At 39.9% G+C, this 27,012-nt stretch overlaps 1 protein-coding gene across 9 annotated transcripts in view; it reads right to left on the reverse strand.

The window, feature by feature from the left end:
* Positions 1 to 27,012, reverse strand: part of LOC147210060 (regulator of G protein signaling 17-like) — a 34,114-nt gene that overhangs the window by 5,935 nt on the left and 1,167 nt on the right. For 3 of the 9 annotated variants that reach the window (XM_086103017.1, XM_086102428.1, XM_086102512.1), the window contains exons 2-4: positions 6,000 to 6,169; positions 4,808 to 4,903; positions 3,419 to 3,653 (exon numbers count right to left, since the gene is read on the reverse strand). In XM_086103017.1, the coding sequence (XP_085959143.1) occupies positions 3,419 to 3,653; positions 4,808 to 4,903; positions 6,000 to 6,169 (501 nt within the window). Of the gene's footprint in view, positions 1 to 3,418; positions 3,654 to 4,807; positions 4,904 to 5,999; positions 6,170 to 12,946; positions 13,177 to 17,145; positions 17,257 to 27,012 lie in introns of those variants that run through there. The other 6 variants (XM_086102707.1, XM_086102795.1, XM_086102656.1 and 3 more) reach the window with 5 other exon arrangements.

Here is a 27,012-nt window from a genome sequence, read left to right on the forward strand (position 1 = left end):
TCAAATTCACTATGATAAATAAAATTACAGGTCATTTTCTTTTTGTGGTCAAGTACACATCTTTGCCAATATTATGCAAATGTCTCAGTCTATCATCAGATTTTATTTACTCATGCCACTTTATCGATGAACATCTACAATGTCACCCATTAATGTCACAAAAAGAATTTATGTTTTTTTTTATTTTGTTTTTTAAGTCCTCACATACACAGCGAGCCACGTCAGCAGACTGGCACTTGGCCCAGTTAACATACATCCACCTAAGGAAACTGAGGTGTTATCTGTAGATGTAGTGCTACTTATCACATTTTACTGGAAAACAAAGTCAACTGGGCTTTGTGTTTTTGTGTCTCTGCGCACAGCGGGGACTATTCAAGTACCGTATTTTCCGCACTATAAGCATTCCATTTTTTCACGAGCCGACTGTGCACTTTACAATCCGATGCACCTTAAATATGATCAATATTCGGATTTCTTGGATGCAGTATTTTAAATGTTCCGTGCTTTGTTGTTCCAGCTGCAGCGGTTTTGAAAGCACCATATAAATAAAGCTGTATTGTATTGTATTCCCTTTAGCATAACTCCATCTAGTGGACACATTAAGCAACGGCAGCCACTATTATAGCTTCTATTCTATGCACCTTATAATGCAGTGTGCCCTATCGATGAAAACAGTTTTAAAATAGGCCATTCATTGAGGGTGCGCCTTATACTCCAAAGTGCCTTATAGTGCGGAAAATACGGTAATCGGTGGAATGATCGATTGGATAATCAATTGCAGAAATATTTGTTTGTGACAGCCCTATAGCTAACACATACCATTGTACTGACAAAAACATTTACTTATCACCTTATAAGTAAATTATTCACTGTTTCTACGCACCCCCGATTGTGGAACTCCCTTACATTGTGTTCTCACGCTATCGCCACTTGACACATCTGGGTTTACCCTCCCAGTCCTTCAACTGAACTGGACCGCTGAGTACAAACATGGCAAATAGAACCATCTCCATGCATTTCATTTCCACACCAAAGCACCCAGTACACAGTGGCTATGACTCACACACGCGTTCAAGTTTGATGTTGATGCTTTGCCATGAAAATCTCTCATCGGTGCATGAATGCTTCCATTTACCATTCACATACTCAGAGACACTCCCCTCTTCCAGTCAGCCGATATTTATAGAACAATCTTATGTTATGTTCTTATGTTTTCTCTTTGCTCCCATTTAGGAATGGGATGAACACACACACACACACACACACACACACACACACACACACACACACACACACACACACAAAGGTTTAAACCAAGGTCAGACGCACAGACAGAAAACCAAGCAGGCTTCTACACAGTCTAGTGTGTGAATGACAGCAACTATTAACAGCTTCCTGTGCCCGTACACACACACACACACACACACACACACACACACACACACACACACACACACACACACACACACACACTTGAAATTTTAAGAATCTTTAGTTAGCCCAACATACATATTACTGTAAATGTAATATGTAGTGGAAATTCTTCAAGAAAGATGCTCATGGAAAAAAGTTTTGTTTGTGCACTCAGGCAGATCTGCGTTCAGTTGACTAACAAAAAATAGAAGCCTTTGGATTTACTTAATTCAAAAGTACAACACTAAAATGCTAACTGGTGTGAGTTCCCTCTGTTTTACTCAAAAATAAACAACTATATGCTAGTTTAAACTATTGTAATCATGTCTAACAAAAATCAAGTCCCGTATTTTCCGCACTATAAGGCGCTTTGGAGTATAAGGCGCACCTTCAATGAATGGCCTATTTCAAAACTGTTTTTATCTATAGGGCTCGCCACATTACAAGGCACATAGAACAGAAGCTACAATAGTGGCTACCGTTGCGTTATGCATCCACTAGATAGAGCTACGCTAAAGAGAATACAATACAATACAGTTTTATTTATATAGCTTTGTCAGAACCACTGCAGACGTAACAAAGCACTTTGCAGAACATTTAAAATACTACGTCCAAGAAATCTGAATATTGAACCATATTTAATGCGCATCGGATTAAAGTAAATCACTGGACCTTAACCCAATGAAGCATGCATTTCACCTCATGTAGAGGAGACAGAAGGGAGTAACCCCCAGGAACAAACAAGAACTGAAAGATGCTGCATTAAAAGCCTGAAAAAGTATTTCAAATGAATGCAACAGTCTGGTGAGGTCAATGGGTTGCAGGCTTGATGGCAGTTATTGCAAGTAAGGGTTATGACACCAAATATTACATGTTACTCTAAATTAATTTCAGAATGTCCGTTCCACTACTTTTGATTCCATGAAAGCCGGTGGCTCCAAACAAAACGCGCTCTGTCCCGAGTTGTTGAACACATTTTGACGTAAATACTATGATGTAAAAGTTGGAATTTTTGTCTGATATTCATGGTTTTCCATCAGCGGCCTTTAAGCAGGTTGTAAAAAGTTTCTCAGTCAGCCACATGTATTCCTCTTTGCGATTTCAACACAGCGTGAGCTCTTTCACAGGGCGTAACATTCCAAACATTTGGTTTTATGATTTCGTGCACCGGCTGTAGACCATACAGCTATTTTTAAATGTTTACATAATCAAAATGAAACCGAAATAGCAGTGGTTTTCCATCAATTTGATTAAATTTCCATGCTTTTGGTATATCATGCTTTTTATTGCCATTGCAGGACTTTTTGCACAATCCATTTAATGACGAATGCTTTTTAGTCAACTGGGGAAAATGTTTAACATTCAAACAGAACTTTATTCTCAACTGCTGGTTCGTTCCACTCACGTTTCGTTTCATACAGATTTCACGATAGTTGCTAGGAACACATTGAAATCAAAAGTGTAGGTTGTTTTTGTTGTTGTTATTTTTTTTAAGATGACAAATAAATTGCATCCGTTTGGCCTGTCAGTAGTGCCGGATCTGAGTGCAGCTTCCCAACACTGAAAAAACACGATAAGTCAACAATATTAAGCGAACGGTTGTGACATTTAGCTGTGCGAAGGCACTGTTGACCTAGATACTTTTGTTAAAATGTTTTGTTTGATCATGGTGGTCACCACCATCTTGAATTATTATCTTTGAGATTATTTCTGATAAACAGTGATACATAACCTACTAGGCCTGAGTCAGTGTTCAGCGTGCTATGTGTTTCACTCGAACTTGAAATGTGCGTGAATGTGTGTGTGCGTGTGTACACGTGCGGGGAGGGGGCACCTTCTGTGAAGACGTTTTGTGGAGAACACCCACAATCCCATAGAAAACATGCAAACTCCACAATGAAAGGTCCAAGACCAGATTTGACTAGACTATGACTATTTTTTTAAAGAATATTACAAATGGTTGCCGAAAATGAGGCGAACTGGTCTTTTTCACGATCGTTCCTACCTCTTTTGGTGACAGTATGGAAATATAGTCCTCATAGATGGAGCGCGACTTCTCCTCAATGGATTTCTTGTTCTTTTCCTGCTTGAGGTCTTCACAGGCCAGCCAGAACAGCATGTTCTCCTCACTGTACTCGGTGCGCAAAAACTCCCGAAAAACATTGCGTCCCGCCGGGTTCCTCATCAGCTTCTCGAAGGACTGAGACCAGAGCTGCATTTCCTCCGCTGAAGGTTTAGTGCTAGTGGAGGGGGGGTGGGGGGGGGGGGGGGTAGCAGTCAGGAAAACCACTTGATTATCTACTTTTTCATAAGCTGTCACACCTCTCGTTTCAGGTCACTTGGCCTTCCTCCTGTGCCAGTCTGATTGTCAGTCCAGCCCTGACTGTTTCCACCTGTTGCCCCTGACCTTGTGTTTAAATGGTCCTTGTCTCCCTTTATCCTGTGCCAGTGTGTTTTGTCTTTGTGCGTACATTCCAGCCTTTGGCCACAGTTCTGTCTAGCCCTTGCCTTGTTTTTGCAGTCATGCCTATTTTGAGTTTTCAAACCGTTGAAGCTCGAATAAATCTTCCCTTTGCTCTGAAGCCTGCAACTGTGTCCTGTATCCAAGTTTGGCACTGATGGCTAACAAACCGTTTTCCAAGTGCGAGGGGGACTGCACACAAATGGACAAAATGACGAAGAACTTAAATGCCACTCAGTGGAAGTGTTAATTGTCTATTGTATTTATATTTTATCTCTTTGTTAACAGACTAGTTCATGGTTGATCACGTTTGTTGAAATGTTTAGTATTTTGTATTCAATTGTTCAAAGCTATTTCAAAATATTCCAAATGTTGTTTTTTTTTTGTTTTTGTTTTGTTTCTTTGCTGCGCTGACAAACTTATACGCCACACTTCAGCCCATTTATCAGTAATGAGTGGACTGAACATTTACCTTGCAAGTCGACTAACAGTGCAGCCCTAAATTTTAGATCTGCGCACGTAAACTTTCAAGTTAAGGGCCACTATGCTCATTTAAAAAAGAAAAAAACAAATAAAACATTCATTTATAAAAGAAGAAAACAAAACAAAACATAGTCTGGAGCCCTGCAAAGAACTTGACAATGACTCTGTGGAACACTGACCTCCACTAAAGCCAAACCTCTACTTAACTTGTCAGCCATCATATTTGTGTTTATTAGTTAGCACGCCATTTCATGATTTGTGAAAGATGATGATCATGCAGACAGTGCCAGGATAAGAGGTGCTTCCGCAAAAGAGTCAAATGGTGAAATTAAATTCATGAACATTTATCCAGTCAAATGGAATGACTTCTTCGTCAGTCCAAGTGCAGGCCATCCATAAAATGATTTTGTAAGTTGATGTGCCACATGAGCATGTTAGGTGTGGACTCACCAAGCTTCAAAGTTTGGTATTGTTTCCATCTTGTTGTCCTGTGATATCCTCTTCCTCCTACGTCTCCTCCTCTCATCTTCATTCCTGATATTAAGACTGACATGATAAGACGGCTTACAGACAGGTAACACACACACACGCACACACGCGCACACACACGCGCACACACACACGCACACACACACTCAAACAGCCACACACTGATGAAAGAACTTTTAAACACTCAACCACACACACGGATCTTACTTCACCATGCACTGACAACACCCCCGCAGTTGTGTTAACAGCAGGGTGTGTGTGAGAGAAACTTCCACAGGAAAAAAATGAATGACATAAAATAAAGGCTACACAATACACAGGTGTCCAATTTCTGATCCACAATTTTGAATCAGCTTAATTAGTAGTTATTTGATTTTTTTTTTTCACTGCAGTACAACCTTGAAAATTCTTCTGTCTCCATGTACTACCATCGTGCCCAACATTAAAACACAGTAATGTAACAGGCCATTAAAAATGAGATGGAGGTTTTATTCTTCAAATATACAATCAATATTTTCGTAAGCCATTGGAACATAATGTGCAGTTTGAACATTAACATTGCGGAAGGTTAGGAAAATAAAGAAGCTGTACTTAAATAACACTGATTTGAATCAGACATGGCTTCATGTGTCCCTCAACGTACGCTTCATTTTGCCATCACTACATATTACTATAATAAAAATGATATTATTGTTCCTATATTATGAATATTATGATTATTATAAAAACCTGATGCGCTAGAGAAAAAAAAAAGAGGGAAGATTCGGAATCGGCGCAAAAAAATCATCTCGAAAAGTTTCATTGCATCGCTGATTAAAACAATTAGCAAACATTTGTTGATAAGTGTAAAGTTTCAATTGAAGTTGATTGCACCTAAAAGTTAAACAAACATGTTTTCTAGACAAACATTTCAGTCCCGAAATATTGAATACAAATGTATTGAATTCAAGTTAAATACAACTGAACTGCATTTAGGCGGTCATTTGTGGCCCACTAGAGGGAGCCATCATTGCCACCGAGTTAAACAATAAAACGTGAATGTTCAACATTCATTTAGTCACTCGTGTCTGATTGGTTCATTCAAAAAGTGTATGCACGTTTTTCTTTTGTGAGTGTGTGTGTGTGTGTGTGTGTGCGTGTGTGTGTGTCCTACCATGAGCAGCTGCAACAGCAGCACCAGCAGAAGCAGCAAGCGCTCGGCCGCTGGGAATTCTGGGTCGTGTTCAGGCCTTGCACCGCTGGCCCGCTCAGCGGTGAGGTTTCGCTGCGACCCACCCCCATGGCCAGTTCACCCTCTCGCTCGGCCGGGATTGGACCTGTGTACTTTAGAAAAAGATAGGTTGTCATATATTTGGACTTTTTGTGAACAGCCGACTTTCTACAGTGAGTATGTTGATCAGTGAAATTTGATTTCCCTTCCAGACTCTCAATAGTTGTGTGTTTTGTTCTAAACGTTCTTTCGTGTTAGCGGTGCTTGTTACGGCAATCCTTGTGTGGCTCATTCCTCCGGTGATAAATTCCTTTTGTGTTTTTACATGCCTGGCCAGTGAAGACGATTCTGATTCTGATCCCAGTTAGGAATGAAATGGCATTTAAAAGAAAAAAAAAAAACAACTACAACACCACAGGTAATTTAACAAGAAGGTTCTTTAAATGTTATTCTACATAGCAAAGTCCATTGGACAAAGTTTGGTGCGAAATGTAAATCTAACCTTTGTAAATCACAATTCAGGTTACTGAGAATATATAATCTAAAAGGCAGTTGTAAACAGGAAAGTCCATTAATTGAGTGGCTCTTATTACTTACTCCACAGTATTGCAAAGCTTGCATGGATAACAGTGTTTTCAGCAAAAACAATAACAGAAGTTGTCAGTAACAGTGGCAACGTAGGATGGCCGCCAGGGGTCAAGTGTTAGTCCAGTCATTTACAGCGATCCCTCGCTATTTCGCGGTTCGTTTATCGCGGCTTCAGTGCATCGCAGATTTGATCAAACATATTCATAAAAAAATGAATAAATAAAATCATATCCATGGAGTACAGTACTGTATATGTTGCTCTATGTGACTTGCTGTTGTTTTGCTGACTTTCACAGCTTCTCGCGGACCGTTTGCGGACTTAAAAATAACGAAATAAATAAATAATAATAATATGTTAATTGGTCGCTACTTCGTGGATTCTCGTTTATCGCGGGTGGTATTGGTCCCCTTTAACCGCGATAAACGAGGGATTACTGTATAAATCAGTGACTACACTTGCAACATGAGTAGGCCTAATATTGTTTTGCGGATTTGGAGTGACCTGCAGGACAAGTCCCGCAATAACATTAAAATCTTGAGTGAGTAGATTTGATTTTTTTTCCAGAAGAAATTAGTTTGCACTTTTTGCTCCTCAGTTTTATGCTAAGTTTTATGTACGAGAGCCCATTGGAAATGACAGTTTGTGGTTTTTACATAAGATTTCAACATACTGTACTCCCTCAAAGAGCGACCTCTACTTTAATACCACGAATAACATGGTGTAGGGTAAAACATAAGAAAGATTAACAGGAGAACACTGGGAGAAATGATGAGGAAGAGGGAGACATGTTGAGAAGAGGAAGTGAGAGGCAGACAGTGCGAGGCATCATGTGATTGAGCTGTGATCACGCACAAGCAAACACGCGCATACAGACACACAGACAAATGTTCAAAGGGGTTTTCTGCTTATGTTTGACTCTTTTGTGTGCGTTTGTGGTGTGCGAGCGTTTGCGGTTAGCAGACAGCTTTGGGTGATACCAACAAGAAAGTGGATTTAAGATTAAGATTCCACTTCCCAAACGTTCAATAACTCCAAATTTAACAGCTTCCACTGAACAAACAAGTATAATACTACTTTTCTGTGTCCACCTTTTGTGGAGTGACTAAATGTGTGTGTGTGTGTGTAACAGGATTTGTTTGCGCAAAATCATCTGATTAAGAGTGATTACATTAGAAAGACTTTGTAATCGCACACGTTCAAGCACTTCGTCGTTCACCAAACGACTTGTCAGTTCGAGTTCATTGCTGTCATGATTGATTTTTGAAACCTTTACAACCTGTTGTTGACGATCTCGTTTGTGCACGCACAAATCAGTTACAAGCATGTGATAGCAGAGCTGGCAAATCCAGGTCCAGGAAGTAAAAACTCTTTCAGCTACAGGTGCTCATTTACCCGCTGGTTGAGTAGAAGGACCTGTGGCTAAAGCCAAACATTGGCAGGGTTTGAGGCCTGAATTTGCCAACTCTGTGTCATAGTCTCTCGATCATAGCCTCACAAAAACTTCTCATAGTTGGCATACATTTTATTGCACCTAGATGTGACATAAAATAGAAATTGCTGAACAATTGCCGTGGGGAATGTGTTCCGGACAGTCGGCAAAAAGACTTTTTGCAATCGCAGTGCTACTACTTGGGAACTGATTAATGCGAAGCAGTCCTGATGGTTCTAAACTTTTTCTATGTATGATGGAGGCCACTGGACTCAACGAGACCTTCAAAGCAGCATTTTTTTTTTTCTGTACCCTTCCTTGATGTTGCATCGGGACAATCCTGTCTGAGAGGCCTCGCGACTATTCAATTGACTTCACATTTGCCGTGTGCTCTGACCTGCAGCTCTGTCGTTTGTGGGTGGCGGCCTTTCAAAATCGTGTTCAATCAAATGAGGTAACCACCGGCGGGTTCCGATTGAGCAGTGTTAATTATGTTGCAGAAAACATTTCGGCACAGTCAGTTACCGTTTTTATCTGCCGAAAATGACACAACGAGTACACGAAAAAGCATTTCCAAGGATTAAGCAGAGGGCGAAATGTTTTGTCATTTTTGACAATGAATGAAAATCGGATGAAAATGTCTGCCAGGAAAAAGAACTGATCAAAAAGGAGGGGAAGGAATTGACAAAATAATAAATCAGATTGATGTGGTAAGGAAGAGACGAAAACAAAAATGAGAGCTCTTCTTCAGGGCTGATTTAGCTGAAGGGCTACCAATTTGATAGGCACTTCTGACATAACAAATCTGCTCAAATTGAATAATGTTATTGTTAGCCATCAATGACATTCATTTATGTGAAGACACTGATCGTGGAATGACATGGAAACGGATGAATATCAATCGACTACACTTCATTTCGATAAATCCGTGCTTGCATTTCAAATGATCACACACTTCGGCAACAGAAAATCACAATGTCCCATCAGCGGTGAGCTATTTTTAGAACAGGCCCGCAGGAGACTCATGTGGTCCTTAGGAGCTACGTGGCGCCCACGGGCACCAGTGTTGGTGACCTCAGATTTAGCGTTTCTGCTCGTCCCGTGACTGTCTCGCTATTTTGTTAACCTTTTGCATTTGCTTTCAATGAAGGCTCTGATAAATCACAGTGCCAGACTCCAAAATGTGTTCTAAATTTTTTCTTTTCAATAATTGAGTTTCACTGATTCATAAAGCGCAGGCCTGATGGCATTACGGCTTTGCACTCACTGGTTTTTATTTCTACACAAATGGCACTGTTGATTTTACAATGTTATGGGTAGATAAATTTGATCCGAAAAACAAGTGATATCCATGTCTTAACATTTTTGAACACATTCATTCGGTTTTTCATCTCGGTCGGTGCTTCCCAAAACAACAACAACAACAACAACAACAACAAAACTGTTGAATCTGTTTTCAATCGCCTTAGCTGGAGAAGTAGAGGTCAAATAAATAAATACATAAATAAATAAATATACCACAACAGATAGCCTGCGTATCACCGGTGTACCACACTTTGAGAACTGCTAATCTCGGGTGAACCTTACAGACGATCAGAGTGAAACAAAAGTTTACAGTTTGATTGCTTTTCCAATTAAATTTAAAAGGGGTTGAAAAGGAGATTCAATGTGACGCAAATCACCATTGCAAATGACCGTTAATTGTCACTTAAGTAAAGAATGAGTATGTCATTGTTTTACATCTTCAAATTAACAGTTGTTATCCATTTATTACACCTGTATAACAGTTAAGAATGTTCAAATCGTACTTTTACATCCATTGGTAATTTTATGATGGCCTTGGAATGGATTATTTCCATTATTTACAGGGAAAATGTAAAATTGAAATTGGCATTGGATCTAGCACACCTGCAACTCTCATGAGGATAAGAAAATGACCGGATGGATGGATGCTCATTTCTGCCCTTTTGTGGTCAGTCAGATTATCAACTGTATCTCAACTTGCCAAATGTCCCCTCACCCCACTCCCTCCTCATTTCAAATATTATTCTGTTTTATTCGTGGTGGCTCATCTTGCGGCTTGCCTGCCAACAAGCGTCTGTGCACAAGCGTCGATCAGTCTCAAAGATTCTAAAGGGCAGTTACTTTGTCATGTTGCCAAATCAAGGAAAAAGTAGGAAGGAAACCGATTTGTGTCGTATTCGGTCGTGATGACTGTAGAAACGTACGTCAGTAGATATGTGATCACTTCCAGTGATGTCAAAATAAAATACAAAAAAAAAAAATGCCAAGAGTTGCTCACCGACATCAGAGGGTGAAATACAGGCTGGAAGTTTGACATTTAACTGAGGCTAGGCATACACCGTATGATTTTAAAAGTGTTCGTTTTAAACGGCAAAATTCAGTTTGCGATTTCTCACCGCTAGTCGTCTCATTCTATGGACTGACTGAGAAACCCAATTGTCTTGTTGATGTTGGGATGGATGCCTTTCACATTTAAATTGGACGCGATACCGATTCCCAGTACCTGCAGATTGAAACAGGTACTCAACAAGACCAATTTTGGTGTTTTTTGTGTGTTTGTGACAAGAAATGATAATTTGTTGAATCATTTAAAATGTAAATGTTCAATATGTAGACTTTGACAAACACAACTAAACCAAATGATAAGTTTAAAACAAATCAGCAAAACGGAATTGAATCAAAGTGCAACATTTAACAAACTAATAAAGTACAAACAACAAAATCAAGGAAAAAAAACTATTTCAGAATATAAAGTATAGTAATCGTATTCGTGTTTCTCGTCATTCCTTGTGCAGTTGCTTTTCAAGAACACCAAGGCTGACCGCTGAGTACCAGTCCCCCGATTCCCAGGTACCAGGATTCGGTATTGTATCAGTTTAAATGTGAAAGGTACCAGTGTTTCACTGGACATGTGTCAAAAATTTGGAAAAATGAAAAGGTGAAAAATAGTTTAACCCTTTCAGGGACAGCGGTGACTACAGTGGACAGCTTATCATGTTATCATGTTACAGGGTGCATAAAAGGATTCGAGAGAGAGCGGCATAATTCAGGACAATATATTTGTCCGTTTTGTAATGTCTTCAGCAATTATCTTCCAACAAAATGTTCAGAAACAAATCTCTGAACTCACATTATAGGGTCCTTTGATTGTAATTCATATAATTCTTTTTTCTATTTTCAAAAGGAAAAAATATTCATGGATCAGCTCGTGCACATTTCAGTGGTTTTCTTGGCCCTCGCTCAAACCTCCCAGAGGTGCCTTCTAAGTGGTTCAGAACCCCGGATTAGTTGAAGAACTTGTGCAAAAACCTGCCCAAGCATGTCAAACACTGCTTTAGATCTGATTTACCCTTTTCCTCACACACACACACACACACACACACACACACACACACACACACACACACACACACACACACACACACACACACACACACACGTGCATGAATGCACGCACACACTAATCATTATATACAAATCCAACTCAAACGAAACTATAACCAGCTACAGCTATAAATACACTTACAGAATCCTTACAGGAACACCCCCCCCCCCTCCAAAAGTGTGTTATTCTCCTTTGCGTTTTTAAAGTAAATGTATAGTACATTCAACCACTTGACGAAAAAAAAAATCAATAAAGACTTTCTGCAGTGTACATTGAAAAAAATGGTGTGTTGAATTTAGTCTACTCAGTTTTATTTCATCAAATAGCTCCACGCAATAGAATCATCTGGATTTTGATGCATTATTTCAGTAGATCCGTAGTCTACTTAGAAAAAACATCTGGATCCAGACGATTATATTTCATTCAACCAATTGATGGAATAAAATTGTGTAAATTCAACACACCATTTTGTGGTGTTCATTTGACATGAATGAGTTATATCATTCATGTCAAAATCATGAATGATATAACTAAAACTGGCATTGGGAAAACATTATCATGAGCTAAATAAGAAAAAAAAACACTAGCTGAAATGGCATCTTGTGGTGATAAAACTAACTAAAACTAAGTCTAATTATAGAGGAAATGTCATCATTTTAGTCTTTGTCAATAATATCAAATACGAACTTTGGGGTTCCTTTTAAATGTATTTTTTAGGTGGTATTGCTGTATGGCCATACAAAAGAAGAACAGTTAAACAGTCGTTTGAGAGGTGTAGTTTCCTTAACTTTCTTACACAACACTTAATGTCCCCTTTTTTTTCCACTCAAAAAATACTCCATACATTTAAATAAATAAATCAATAAATATTACGCTTATACTAAAACGAATCAAATCCAAGCCAAAACAAAGCATTGGGGTGGGGGTGAAAATAAAAACTAACACACTTAATTTAAAACTGATTACAACGAACTGAATTTAAAAAAACAAACAAACAAAAAAACAGAAGCCAAAACAAAATAAAAACTAACTACCGGTATCATGAAAAATCCAAAACTATTATAAATAACCCTGTTGCATGCAGATCACGTTAAACCCCCCTCACCACCACCGCCCCTGCCCCCTCCCCCCGCCGCCCCCAAAAAAACGTTTCTGCTTCATTTCTGCTATTGTAGAAATACAAAACTTTACCACTAGAATCAAATTCGAACGAAAGCAATTCAGGCAATGAGATCACATTGTAGCTAAGATTTGCATGTTCACCGATGCTGGTGAAAGAAAAAAAAATATCCTGGTAAAGTCGTTCAACAACACTTTGGAAACAATCTTTGCTGTGCACCTGTGTCAGCATGCAGCATGGCGCAAACAGTCAGCCCTCAATCAGAGCGGGAAATAAACCGGTCTGGACCAAAGTCAGAATTTCAAGTCTTACAGTTACACAAATAATGAACGGGAGAGCTCACCAAAGACAAGATGAGTCAACGTGAACCATGGAACCCACAAACAGAGATCTTCTTCTTCGCAGCTGTCACCAAAGACTTCTAACAGTCAACATGTCTTCATTGAGCGAAGGAGGAAGGGAAGTCGTGAAAAAGTGTTGATAGATGGCAGACAGGAAATAGAGTCTGGGGGAGGGAGGTGCACAGAGGATGGCGTTGATTGTGACACTTCTTGCTTTCGCTGTGAAACTTGATGAATCAGGCACGGCATCTGCACCCTGACAACTCCAGCCAATTCAAGTCTTGACTTGTTCCCCGCTCTTTTGAAACATCTCAAAGCTGATTTGAACTCACACTTGCAGGCATCATAATGACGTTAAAAAGATGACGGTATCAGCAGGTTAAACACCCCCGTTTACAATAAGCGATACAGTCTGGCCCAGTTTAACACAGTATAGTTTGCAAAGGTGTTCAGAGTTTTTATTTTTTATTTATTTAGGGCAGGTTGGTTGACAGGAGCTGTGTCCAATACCTAAATGGCAAGACATCATAAGACGGTGATTTCTTGCAAAGCACCAATCAATTGAACAAAGAGGAAGGCCACAGATAAAAGTTGTGGCAAGTTTTATTAGAGCGGATGTTCAGGTGCTGGATTGAATAAAAGTGAAGCAAAAGTGAAGTTTTTTTTTAAATTTGAAAGTAATAAAATGAAACAATGTTTTCAAAGTTTTAAAGTATAAAGTAGTGCGTACATAAAGGCCTTAGAATAATCGTTGCATGTTGTCCAACTCTGTCAAGAATTTCTTTGGCCTTCATAGAATTTCAATTCCAATCCCTGCAATTTGAATTTCAATAGCAATTCTGCTTCCTGTTTCCCCCACCACCTCAATTCAAATTCAAATTCTGGAATACAATTGGAATTTAGGGGTCATTCTAAAGTGAATTGTGATTGTTGTAGAGCCCTGATAGAAAAAGCACAAAAGAACAGAAAGAAATGGGCAGTGAGGTTCTTTTTTTTTTTTTTTTTTAATAGCAAATGGCTGAAGATAGGTTCCATAGACAAAAAGTGTATTGATGAATTTGGGAATAGCAAATTGTGAATTTGCTGGGGTTAATACATTTGTTTTTGAGAACTTTGAGACAACAAAACATTTTGTCATGGGTGCCGCAGGAAACTGTCCAATTTCATTTAACTTGTCTGAAAATGATTATCTATTAAATACGAACCTATCTTTGCTCATCTATCTATGTCAGCAACATATTGTGACATGGATAACTATAAAATGCTCTCTAATTACATGACAATTGGAACACTAAATCCCATTTGTTGCTATTTGTACAACAAGATAAGTCATCGCTTCCTGCGAGTTTACCAGCTTTGTTTCATTACCGTATTTTCCGCACTATAAGGCACACCTGAAAGTATTCAATTTTGTCAAAAGCCGACAGTGTGCCTTATAATCCAACGCGTCTTATGTATGGATCAATATTCTCATTTCTTGGACGTAGTATTTTAAATGTTCTGTCAAGGGCTGTTACAGCTGCAGCAGTTGCGAAAGCCAAACAAAAATAAAGCTGTCTTGTATTCCCTTTAGCGTAGCTCCATCTAGTGGATGCATCAGGCAACCGCAGCCACTATTGTAGCTTCTATTCTATGTGCCTTATAATGTGGTACGCACTATATATGAAAAGAGTTTTAAAATAGGCCATTCATTGAAGGTCCACACGCCTTATACTCCGAAGTGCCTTATAGTGCGGAAAATACGGTACATTAGGCTCACACTCCGAGTGAGTCATTTGTTTGTAAATTGAGATCATCTTTATTTGTTTACTTTTTAAAACGGTGAGATTTTTGTCAGGCAAAATGGGTTCCTTGACTCAACAAAGGTCGGGGAACACTGGCAATATTGTGGCAGTGCACCATTCCACCAACATCTCCTCTACTTCATTTTGTTTGCCTTCCTTTGGTAGGATAGTTAAAATGCCAGTGTGACCGAATGTCAGAACAAATACGTCTACTTTGGTCGGAACCAAACCATCTAGCATCCGTGTTGTGAAACAGTTCTTCCCTTGAGGCCTGGCACTTGGATCTGGAAGAAGTGGTCCCAAAACGTAGTACAGTGCAGCACAAACAGCCACCAGACTTCACTGAACAGTTCTGATTGGTGGGCTTATAGACGGAAAATAATTGCTGCATCCAGCATAAGAGAGTGCATGCATTGACATACACAGTAAAGTTTCTGAAAATCCACATGGCCACAAGGCCCATCTTTCGCGCAAAGGCATTTTTGTTCCAGTCTTACTGTCTCTAACCATGTCCAAATCTAATTATTTCACCTCAATACAAGCGGTCATGAGCCCGGCCCATGTTGAGTCCCTCCATATAGCATCCTTGAAAAGATTTCTGTGTACTGTGTATCGTCTTGTGACATTATTTTATGAGCCCCAAACGGAGAGCATTAATCGTGTAGATACCTTTTTTTAAAATGTAAAATAGTCCAAATCCTCAGAATTTCAGCTTCTCAACTGCAAATATTCTCCAATTTCTGCACTCCTCCATGAAATCAGATTGATCATCTTTGTGATGAATCGAAACAAAATATTTGCTTTTACTTTGGAAAACAATGATCAACATTTTTCCTGATTTTCTGACATTTTAGGGGTCAAACCCAAAACAGAATCATAAATTATGTATTTGTGCATTTTCTACACTGGCAGCCCTAGCCCTAGTTCTCATGCATCTTAAAGCTCCTGCAAGAGATGCATGAGCACTACAGTACTGTAGTGGCCCTACAGTTCCAATTCTACATATATGTACTGTACATGTGATGTGTTTTCACACAATCAGGACTTTGTTGTGCAGAAAAAAAGTACTTCGCTTGGTAGAAAATGTCAATTTTGAGATTTGTCCAAAAATATTCTCCTGCAGGTCTACATTTTCATTTCCCAGCAGTCCTGTGTTATGGTCTAAACTTAGCAGCAGCAGCAGCAAGATTTAAAAATTGAGTTGAAGTTTGTGGAAAATAAGTGATTAGTAGACAAAGTGGATTGGTAACTCAATAAATTGTTGTTAAAATCGAATTTATTTTTGCGTATGTGCTTCATGTATTTTACATTAGGCAATTTCTGGGAAGCTAAGAGGTTTAATTATTTACACAATACTTACTGATTACTTCCTGCTTCAGAAACGCAAAATATGTTGAGTTAGCTTTTTACACACTGGAGAAAAGGGGCCACGCTTCGTCAAGCACAAGGCAAAATGCGTCAGTTCTGGTCCCTCATTTCCACCATTCATTCTTGGTCCACCATCAAGTGGGCCAGAGTAGGAATGTCACGAGTCGACACGAAAACTTAAAAGATAAAATAGTGTACTGAAAAATCCAGCAAGATGCTCGAAGAGCTGATCAACTTAATCAGCATTGTGTCATCTCCTGTAGTAGTGGCTTGGATGGAAATGACTTTTTTTTTGTTGATAAATAAAAAGTGAAATACTTTAATTGATCATGAGTTATGACAGCTGAGTCAACGAAGACAGATCACGTCTGGAACTTGTGCCCTCAGCAGTCCATTTCAAATACTTGACCCTATGGGGTTAATTTTTACAAAATACATTTATTGGCCAGATTCTATAGTTGTTGTTGTTTTTTTTAATTCAGAAATATCTTGCTAAATCTTTCAAGGTAACACTAATTACTAATATAAAGTAGCGCAATGTAGGTTTTAGATCACCTTTACAACCTAAAATAATCAGGTACATTTTCTATGCCATGATTTTCATGGGTAATGTTGACCACGCTGCAAAAGTGTTTTTTTTTTTTTTTTTTTTTACAGTATAGAAACTTATCAAAAGGTATGGTGCTATTGTGTTATGATTACGATTAGACAACTTGTCATTAAGGTCGATGCCCTACTAGATGGAGATGGAGGTGTTTCTTCCTTCTTACTCCTAATGTGTAATTCATAGTTATGACACAAAGAGGTTTTACTAGAAAATAAATATGTATGAATAGAACAACACACTAATAAAAGCAGTCTTTAACACCACATCCGTCTGCCGTGAATTAAATCTGGGTCTCTCTAGCAGTATATGTGTGTGTGCGTGTGTGTGTGTGTACATATGGATAGAAATGTCTAGAACACACACATGTCCAATAAGAAAAGAACAAAACAAACAAAAAAACAAAAAAACCCAAAGACACTGAAAAAGAAAAAAAAATGTTTACCAGCATGTCCATCATGTCGTGAGGGCAGCCGTCGTGGCAGTGTGCGAATCGTCAGCGATGTTAGCAGGCCGGGCACATGCATGTCATCCCCCTTTTGGTCTCGAACCTCTTCTTTGTAAATTCACAGCCACGCACACCACACAAAAAATGTAAGTATGTAAAAGCATGTATTGGTGTAAACGGACATGGACGTGTCAAATTAAACAGATATGAAAATGACAAGAACATGAGTTGACAAACATGGCCCCCCAACAAAATGCAACACAAAAACACATGCACACAAACAGAGAGAAAGGGCAAAGTGAGTGTGAGCAAAATCACCCCCCCCCCCATCTACTCTATAAGTCGACTTCATATTAAAGTTTCACATCCCCTTATGAATACGAATACGTTGACCACTGTTAATACTTAAAACAACAAATAACAACCTATATTATGTGCTTCCGATTTCAACTGATCAGGCTTCCACCGTACTACAAAACCATGCATTTAAACATCCTTAAGAAAGAAAAGACCAGACAAAAAAGTGTATTTGGAGTAATCAAATGTCATCAGTGTCATACATACATGTACAATCTCATTGGATGCAGTTCAAGAGCTGAGTCAATGATTGTGCTTTCAGAAAGATAATATCACATTCATTATTGGTTGTGGTTGTAGTTTGCACCTCATACCGGGTGCTGTTTCTTATAATGTTTTGCGAAAATAACAAGAGTCAAAATATTAAGAGGACAAAAGTTTGTAGATGCAGCGCTGTTCAACAGCGTCTTTCCTGCGGTGATAGTGATACCCTTCACTTTACTTGGAATTTGCACTCAAGTGATTACCTCGACTTCCATACCGAGAGCATGAGACTAAGATTAGCAGAATATTTGTCCCTCATCAAGTCAATTAGTTGACACAAAGGAACAATGCTGGGACATCTTGTTGCGGAACATTTTGTGTGACAAATTGTAACTAGATGTCCCTGTCCTAAACCAGAGGAATGGCTGCCGCGTTTGTTTAACATGTCAAAAACTTCACCAACTAGGAAAGAAACTTGTTGTCATTACTGTACTATACTTTTTTCGTCAATGGATGCTACAGCTTCTTGTTGACTTTGAAACTTAGCTTGTAGCCGACGTGTGCACATTTTGAGCATGACGTCTCTGATCCACTGGTTAAAGGACACTTTGATTCTCTCCTCTTTCATCTCAAACTGCTTCAAACAACAAAGTGTGTGACGGAAAAGTGGTTAGGACTGCACGACTGTCCGTGTTTTATGTAATGTGTTGTGTTTATTATTTCACTTTATGTTAACTGTTTTGTTAAGCGCTTTGTTACAGCTGCCGCTGTTGTGAAAGCGCTATATAAATTAGCATGTATTGTATTGTATTGTATTGTATACATATGCATAATCAAATGAGACGTATTGTATGTGCAATGTCTCGTGCACTGCAATGTACTGACTACACACTTCGTCCAGAGAGAGATGCCATATTCGCTATTTGCAGTTGCTTTTGTCAATGTGCAGGATTGCACAAAACCTATTTCAAAAATGTACCTCCTGCAACAGACAATAAGCCAATATGTGAAGACGACAGCGCATTGCTTCTGGTGTGACGTATCAAAGACGTTGTGTCATTGCTTTCAATAGAACACCATTTCTCCCGGCATTCGCAGACATCATCACAGTGCGAATATTACAGCTGATGGCGGAATATTTGAGACACCCCCCCTATTTCAACTTGGCCCTGCTTCGACAGAAGAGAGAACAGACTGTGTAAAATCAATGAAGGAGTGACTGACAAAGGAACCGGCAACCAGGGCATTCATGACCTGTAACTCTGCCCGGCTGACCGACCTGACCTGAGGCATTCTTGGGAGTGGAATGGCACAAAGACACAACTCACGAAGGTCGCAGCAGAATTCATTCTTAGGGTCTACAAAACCATTCCGTCTCTAAATTTCCATAAAAATGCATCCAAAACTAATGACGAGAGGCTTCATCCTCAACGAGATAATGGCCCAAAACACACTGCCAACACAGCAAAGGACTTCATCAAGGGGAAAAGGTGGAACGTCTTAAACTGGCCATGTCAGTCACCGGACCTTAACCCAATAGAGCCTGCATTTTCCATCCTTAAGAGGAGATTGAAGGGTGAGACCTCCGGAAAGAAATTAGAACTGAAAGGTGCAGCAGTAAAGGCCTGGAAAAGCATTTGAAATGAAGAATGCAACAGTATCATGAAGTCAATAGGTCGCAGGCTTAATGCAGATATTGTAACCAAGGCTTTTGCTCCCAAATGCAGTATTTAAATGTTCTTCACTTTAAGTTGATTTCATGTCTGTTCCAGTACTTTTGATCACATGAAAGCGGGTACCACACCGCAAATCGGGGCAATATATTTTTCGAAGGGGCCATGTGCGAAACAGCTGTTCAGGGCCACACAAACATATGAACCTAAATTGTGACCAATTGAATTTTATGTGTTTTTATACAGCAGTAAATTGCATTGTTTTAAAAAGGGGCCCCACGTGTCGATATGGAATATGCGTTTGTAATTAGGAAATAAACACTGAAATACAAATTTCGAGCAGTATAAAGATTTGTCTTATTCAGAGTTAGCTCGTATAAGCTTATAAACACACAGCAGTGAATTATGTGTTTTTATGCTCAAGTGAAGGTTAGCGTTTATTTATTTTTTAATTACATTTTCAGTAGGAACCTCGAATATTGAAACATTTAATAGCTGCAGTTCTACATTAAGACTTGTTTAATAAAACCCTTGCTTCGGGTCCCTTGTATTAACTTGCAACAGGTTTCTCTCCAAAATGTGTCAATTGCTCCTCAAACAAAGTCCCTGATTTGAAAATTTGCTCGTCAAAGAACAAAAAAAAAAAACATGCTATTTCGAGCCTTGCCTGATGACTGGGCAATTCTGATGAGGAACCCACAAGCACTTCATAGTGATATTCACCCTCAAGGTGTCATTTGAACAAATGAGTGCCTTCAGACAGATCTCATCGAAGCGGGACAATGGCTTGTCTGTACTTTGCGTTCACATAGACGTTAATGCTTCAAGCGTAATTTGTAGCAAACCGTTGTGTGGTCACAGACGCCTGATAGTGATGTTTCCGTTCTATTATGCCTCTGAGTGTCCCAAGTGGCAAATTTGCTGGCTAACTTCAGCCCTCCCACGCCGCATGGCCACCATAGGACAGCAACCGAGAAAAAGCAGCAATGAGCCAAATCTTGAAGCTTTGGTTTCACATCCCAAGAACACAGGAATTCTACTTCTGATGTCTCAAAGTCTACAATGGAGACATTTTGATGTGTGGATTAGCAAGACGGAGTGGGACAGACACAAGAAATACAAAAGTGAAGCAGAAAAAGGCAGAGACAAATGTAGCAACAGCCGGAGGGAAGGGACGATGACAACTTGAGAAAAAGAGGAAGCAGAGTGAGTGGCACAATGAAGAAAGATTCAGGAACAGGAAGTGTGTATCAACAGGAAGCGGGAAAACAAAAACACCACTTGTGGATTAATGAACACAACAGGTCTGAGTGGTGCTGCTGTACCAATTTTAGTTAATACGTCCAGATGTGTGGTGATGGATATGAAATGTTCTTCATTTCAGTCTTAGTCCACAAGCATTGGACCACGACAGGAACAGCAGCATTAGCAATGATGCTAGTAATACAACAAGAAATGAATTCATACTGCAGTATAATGGCTAATTAGGCAAACAAATTTGACTCAATTCAGCAAAATTACAATAATAAGTAATCAACTAACAACGTAAAGGATCGCTTTCTTGAAAGGAAAGGAACAAAGTACAGAGAAGCTGGCCACTGCAAAATGTAGCAAAGCATCATTTACATGGAGGTGCATAGCCAGAGTCACATTCAGTGCCACTCTCTATTAAGTGCACCATGTAAATCACACGGCAGCAGTCATTATTTTGACGTTAAACTGGCACAATGTAGATTTTTCGCAATATCAATATTTCGTCCCACCACAAAGTTAGACCACTAGACCAGGTCATCTGGAAACTGTCGTGAGCGTTGAATGTAACAGTACATGGATAAATTAATTAATTGAAAAAAAAATTGTGCTGATTGTGTGGGGTTCAATGTTGATGTTTGGATTGATACTGAAATTCCCATACCTCCGAAACCATGCATATCTTCATGCTTTAACGTGGGAATATCTATACTTGCTTCAGTCATTTGTGCAGTTTTTTTGGTTTCGAGCCTGTCACGTTTTGTTTGCCGTTGTGGTGTGTTTTGTTGTTACTTTGAGTTTTGGGGGTTTTCAGGACTTGTTTGTATTGTGTTTGTTTGCGTTTTTGTGTTTTGGTTGAGTAGACCCCTTGGGCGGCCCCGGTGGTCCAGTGGTTAGCGCGTCGAACTCACAGTGCAGAGGTACCGGGTTCAATTCCAGCTCCGTCCTCGCTGTGTGGAGTTTGCAAGTTCTCCCCGGGCCCGCGTGGGTTTTCTCCGGGCAATTCGGTTTCCTCCCACATTCCAAAAACATGCATGGCAGGCTGATTAAACACTCAAAATTGTCCCTAGGTGTGAGTGTGAGCGCGGATGGTTGTTCGTCTCTGTGTGCCCTGTGATTGGCTGGCAACCGGTTCAGGCTGTCCCCCACCTACTGCCCGAAGACAGTTGGGATAGGCTCCAGAACCCCCCCCCCCCCCCTCCCCCGCGACCCTTGTGAGGATAATGAATGAATGAATGAATGGTTTAGTACACCCTGCCTCCCTGCTTTTTGGGTCCACTGCCGTCTTGCACTCATGACATATCTAAATGATATGTGATTCGTAGAAAGGACAGTATGGAACGCATAAGTGCAGCAGCGCCCTGTTCAGTAAGTTCAGTCAGTAAGTCACTCAGGAGACAATGGCAAAGCGTATTCCGAGTCGTGAGAGGAGCCATTTCAACTCCATAAACAGCCAAGCTGCGCTTTTGTGGTGTTTGTAGGGAGTTGTGGCAACACAACAAACCTTGTGAAAGCCTGAGTTTAGACCACAACACAGAATATGAGGCATTCATCACGAGGTGGACAGAAGCGCAGAGCATAGCGTCAGGTGCTAAAGCTAGGGCAAAAAAAACAGATGTCACTGGTGGTCCAAGCAGACAGTATCCAGGATCCAGGAAAAAAAAGGTCAAACTTGAAGTGATGCTCGGCACTATTTCTGGTGGAGTTGTTCAAAAGTATAAATACAGTTAGGCCTGTCACGATTATTACTGTATCGAGAGTTGATGAGCAAAAATGAACACGATAGTTTTCTTCTGACTCAATAAATGGTTATTTACATGCATTTGTTTCCAAACGTCAACATTGGTTCCCTCTTCTGGATAGTTCTAATTTCGGCTCTTGATACCCGTTGAAACCATTTAGCTTGACTATTTCAGTTCAATCCACATGTGTCCCATCACTTCATAAGCACTCACAAATTTTTCTCATTACTTAATGAGGCACATCAGTTCAAAGTAACCCCACTAATAGCCAAGTAGCAATAATGCTAGCCGCTGCAACCGTGCTTTCGACTAACAACGCAACGGTTCTCTTTTCGTCTTATTTCATTGCTTGTTTATGCAATTCTGCTGTTCAGCGAACTTAAAGAGACTGGCGACCGGCAACAGATACACGTTTCAAGTGCCAGAATTGACAGCGAGACCAGCATACCGAGTCTGTATCTGATACAATAAAAGTCGCACACTGTAGCTTTTACCAAGTGAATACAAACAAATCAGTGGTAGATATATAATTATATCCAACTACATACAGATTGAGTCTAGAGGGTGTGTTTCATGGAATATATGAACATGAACAATGATTGAAGTTTATGCTTTGAAGTCTTTTTATTTTCCAATTCGAAAGAGGTTTATAATAACTGAATCTGTCCAATGTGAGAAGTCTTGTGCTACGAAGAACACCATCACAAAGGCTATGTTGCATTCCCTTTTACATACAAAACTAAGGCCACAGCTGTGAGCTTCAGTGTCAGTTTATACATAAACATGCCATCAACCACCTGCAAGGTTATTATAAAGTCAAAACCTACACTTAAAGCAGGGGTCAGGAACCTATGGCTCGCGAGCCAGATGTGGCTCTTTTGATGATTGCATCTGGTTCGCAGATAAAACTAAATATTGTTGCTTGTTTAATCCATCCATCGACTTTTCACTGCTCGTGTCCTGTTCAGGGCTGCAGTTTGCTGCGATTGGATGATACTGGCCTACGTCGGGTAACGGGTAAACGCCCCCTTTTGAATAAGCCCGCTCAGTCATTAGCTCAAAGCTAATCCTTCGACGAATAAAATGGCAAAAAGAAAAAAAGATGACGTGTATGGTACACTTCAAAATCATCCGTAATATCAAACGGATTCATATTTGGTGCGACTCTCTCATTGGAAAAAAAAAAAAAAAAAAAAAGATTCAACCTATCTCGATAAACGATTCAAGGATGCAAAGATTAAAAAATTTAACAATACGATTCATCAAACCAAAACCGATTTTCTGATGCAAATCGCTTTGTGTTACGCCCCTATCTTAAAACCGACACAAATAAACAATTCCTTCATACATTATTATAACAAAGATCTACTGTAATGTAATTTTGAGAGTGTTGATTGAGTAATATCTCCAATATGAGAGCAGAAACATGGTCTTAAAACAATTTCAATGATTATAATTTCACGTAATATTTGAATTAAAAAGAAAAACGTACTGTACATCATACATCTTTTTTCACTGCATGTTCAGAGAAGTAAGTGAATTTGGGATTATATTGGGAGCTGGGCCAACTATTTTGCTCTCCAATGCAATGAGCGGTGTCAAGCGTGCCACTGTATTTATAGTCAGCCGCAAAGCCAAACTGATTAAACGTAATGCGACGCTCTATGACAAGGCTCGTCAGCTTTGCTTGAGATCATTCATGATTTGCCATGTTCTGTTCTCTGGTTTGATTTACAAACCCAAAAGAAACAGCGTCAGCCCTTTCGGGAATGCTGATGCTAGGGTGTCTCTCGAGGTACCAACTCAAAGTGAGGGAACCTTTTAACAATCGCGAAGGTTATTTAGTTAATATGATCTTTTGAACATATCCTCCTGACTAACAGGAAAAAAAAATGTTCTCCAATCACATTTATTTCGAAATTCCCCAATCTATGTGAAGTAATTGGACTACTCCAAAAGACATTTTTGAAATTCCACTACATTTTTTAAACACTTGAATACTAGGCTCAAATACACTTAAAACAACTCAACGTGTTCATAAAAGTCTTATAAATAAAATGCCAACAGCATTTCAAAATGTGTTTGATAAAAAGTATTACTTTTCTTCTTCCCATTAAAGGTGCTTGCACTCAGGGAAGCCATTTTCTTACTTTTTCTAACCCCTACAAATTTGGTATCATTGGAAAGCACTGAATGTCCTCTTTAGAGTAACAAAGGGAGTTAATGCGATTGGATGCACTGGGTGGGAGATATTTAGGTTCACAAATGTCCTCTACAGAGGACAAATTTGAACTACTGGTAGTCAGGAGGATAAGAAGACTGGTTGGATATTTTTCATCAGGAATGTTGTTCAAATTTCAGTGTACTTTATTCCAAATATAAAGGGCCGGGCGGTAAACAAATCTTAAGGCTCCAAGCTGAACATCACATTTAATTAGATAAACCAAGTGTGCAAAAATAAATTCATGATTCTCGTACAGAAAGGAGCATGTCAAAACATGAAAGCAGTCTGGTGACAGTCAGACCAGCAGATGATAATAAATGCTAACAAGGTACCCAAGTTAGCAAAGCACTAACTTCAGCAACCTGGGCAATCTCACTCATGTTAACACGACTCTGTGGTGTTGCTGTTGTATTCAATAGATTAGATTTGACTTTATTCTTATTGCACCTCACAGGAAAAAGGCACAGAAATGCAGACATACAATATTATGCTCATTCTTTCTCCCAGTATCTTTGACATTTAGGTAGCCTCACTGTAGTGAAAACCAGTACATCTCCATCTCTCCGAGACTTGCGACTACACAACATCACCTTGTTGCGACAAATCTCAGGTTTGTTTGTCCCATCTAAAATTAAAAAATCTGAAACATTGTTATTTCTTGTGGGGTATCTCTTCTCTCGGTCCGCCCCCTTGCAAACCAAGGACCAACAGTTGTTTGGGTGGCTATTGTTTTCTTTTGCTACTGTTTGCTTTGTTCCCTCTTTTTTTCTGCCTATTCCTTCTGAAACCACAAACAGTATATTTTCAGGTTTTATTGCTTTCTTGACCTCTGCTATTGCGTTTCTTCTCGTAATTCTTGTTCTCCCTCTCAACCACATAAGGTCCTGTGACATTCCTAATACAGTACTGTAAATTCCAACACTACGACAAGTAGAGTATGCCAGACAGGTCTGGCATACAACAAAACTGTTGTCACAATAAGACATACGGACCTCCTGCACTGCATGAGCAAGTTGCTGAACAGCACAAGTCAAAACAACCCATTACTCAACATGGCAAGTTTTGACGCTGTTGAACTCAGGTTGTTTGTTTTGAAACTTTGGTAACTGTGTTCTAAGTTGTTAATACTAAGAGGGAAAACATATTCAAAGATAAGTTAATGAGTAACTAACCAGGCAGCAACTAACTCGGCTTAAGAAGGTCGGCAAGTAACAAGCTTGAATTGATTAATTGCGTTTTAAGTGAATTAAGTGATTAACTTGAGTTCATGGCTCCGAATGATTTTTATTTTTACCTCTTCTTGACTGCCTTCCATTCATTCAAAGTGCATCCTCGCTTATGTGCACTGCTGATATAACAACATGGCCGCGAACAGAGCAGCTAGTTTACAAAAGCACAGTCAGTTTCAACAAGTTAGTGCCTTTACTGATCCTTCTGGCAAGTATGTTTCAAAAAACAAAGAGCGACTTTAATTCCCATGAAAAAACGTTAACGGCATGTTTTGACAAAGGGCATACTTTTTCCAAGAAGCACTTCTTTCAGAACCACCCCCCCCCTCAAAAAAAACTATATATTTTGATTGCTTCTTACAAGTTCATTCTGGGGGGGAGAATAATGGAAAAAAGGTTTGAAAATAAGGTCTGGTACCATCAAAAATAAAGCAATTCCATCATGTCATCATCTATTCTTGCCTGTGCAAGCCTTGTTTAATATTATATAATGGCTCTGCTTGGCCATGTTAGGCATTCTGTGTGTGTGTGAGGGGGGGGGGGGGGGGGGGGACAGGGTGGCTAACCCAGGTAGCCCCATCCCCCGGTCACTGAAAATTTTTAAATGATAGTCCCCAAACGCTGACAGCTTGGTTGCTGTGGCACCCCCTTTGATCGAGGTGGTATGAAGCTCCAAAACTCTTCTGTCGGCAACCCATCCATTTTTTTCGAACCGCTTGATCCTCACTAGGGTCGCGGGGGGTGCTGGAGCCTATCCCAGCCATCTTCGGGCAGTAGGCGGGGGACACCCTGAATCAGTTGCCAGCCAATCGCAGGGCACACAGAGACGAACAACCATCCACGCCCACACTCACACCTAGGGACAATTTAGAGCGTCCAATCAGCCTGCCATGCATGTTTTTGGAACGTGGGAGGAAACCGGAGCACCCGGAGAAAACCCACGCAGGCCCGGGGAGAACATGCAAACTCCACACAGGGAGGGCGGAGCTGGAATCGAACCCGGTACCTCTGCACTGTGAAGCCGACGTGCTAACCACTGGACTACCGGGCCGCCCATAAGTTCGGCAGATTCTAGTGGGAAGTTCAGATAGCAGAGGATGGTTTCGATCCATCGACCTCTGGGTTATGGGCCCAGCACGCTGCCGCTGCGCCACTCTGCTGCTTGTCGGCAACCCGCCATTGAA

The sequence above is a fragment of the Hippocampus guttulatus genome, chromosome 1, assembly GCF_054856545.1.
Source record: "Hippocampus guttulatus isolate MCC_2025c chromosome 1, RoL_Hgut_1.0, whole genome shotgun sequence".
NCBI classification, from domain to species: domain Eukaryota; kingdom Metazoa; phylum Chordata; class Actinopteri; order Syngnathiformes; family Syngnathidae; genus Hippocampus; species Hippocampus guttulatus.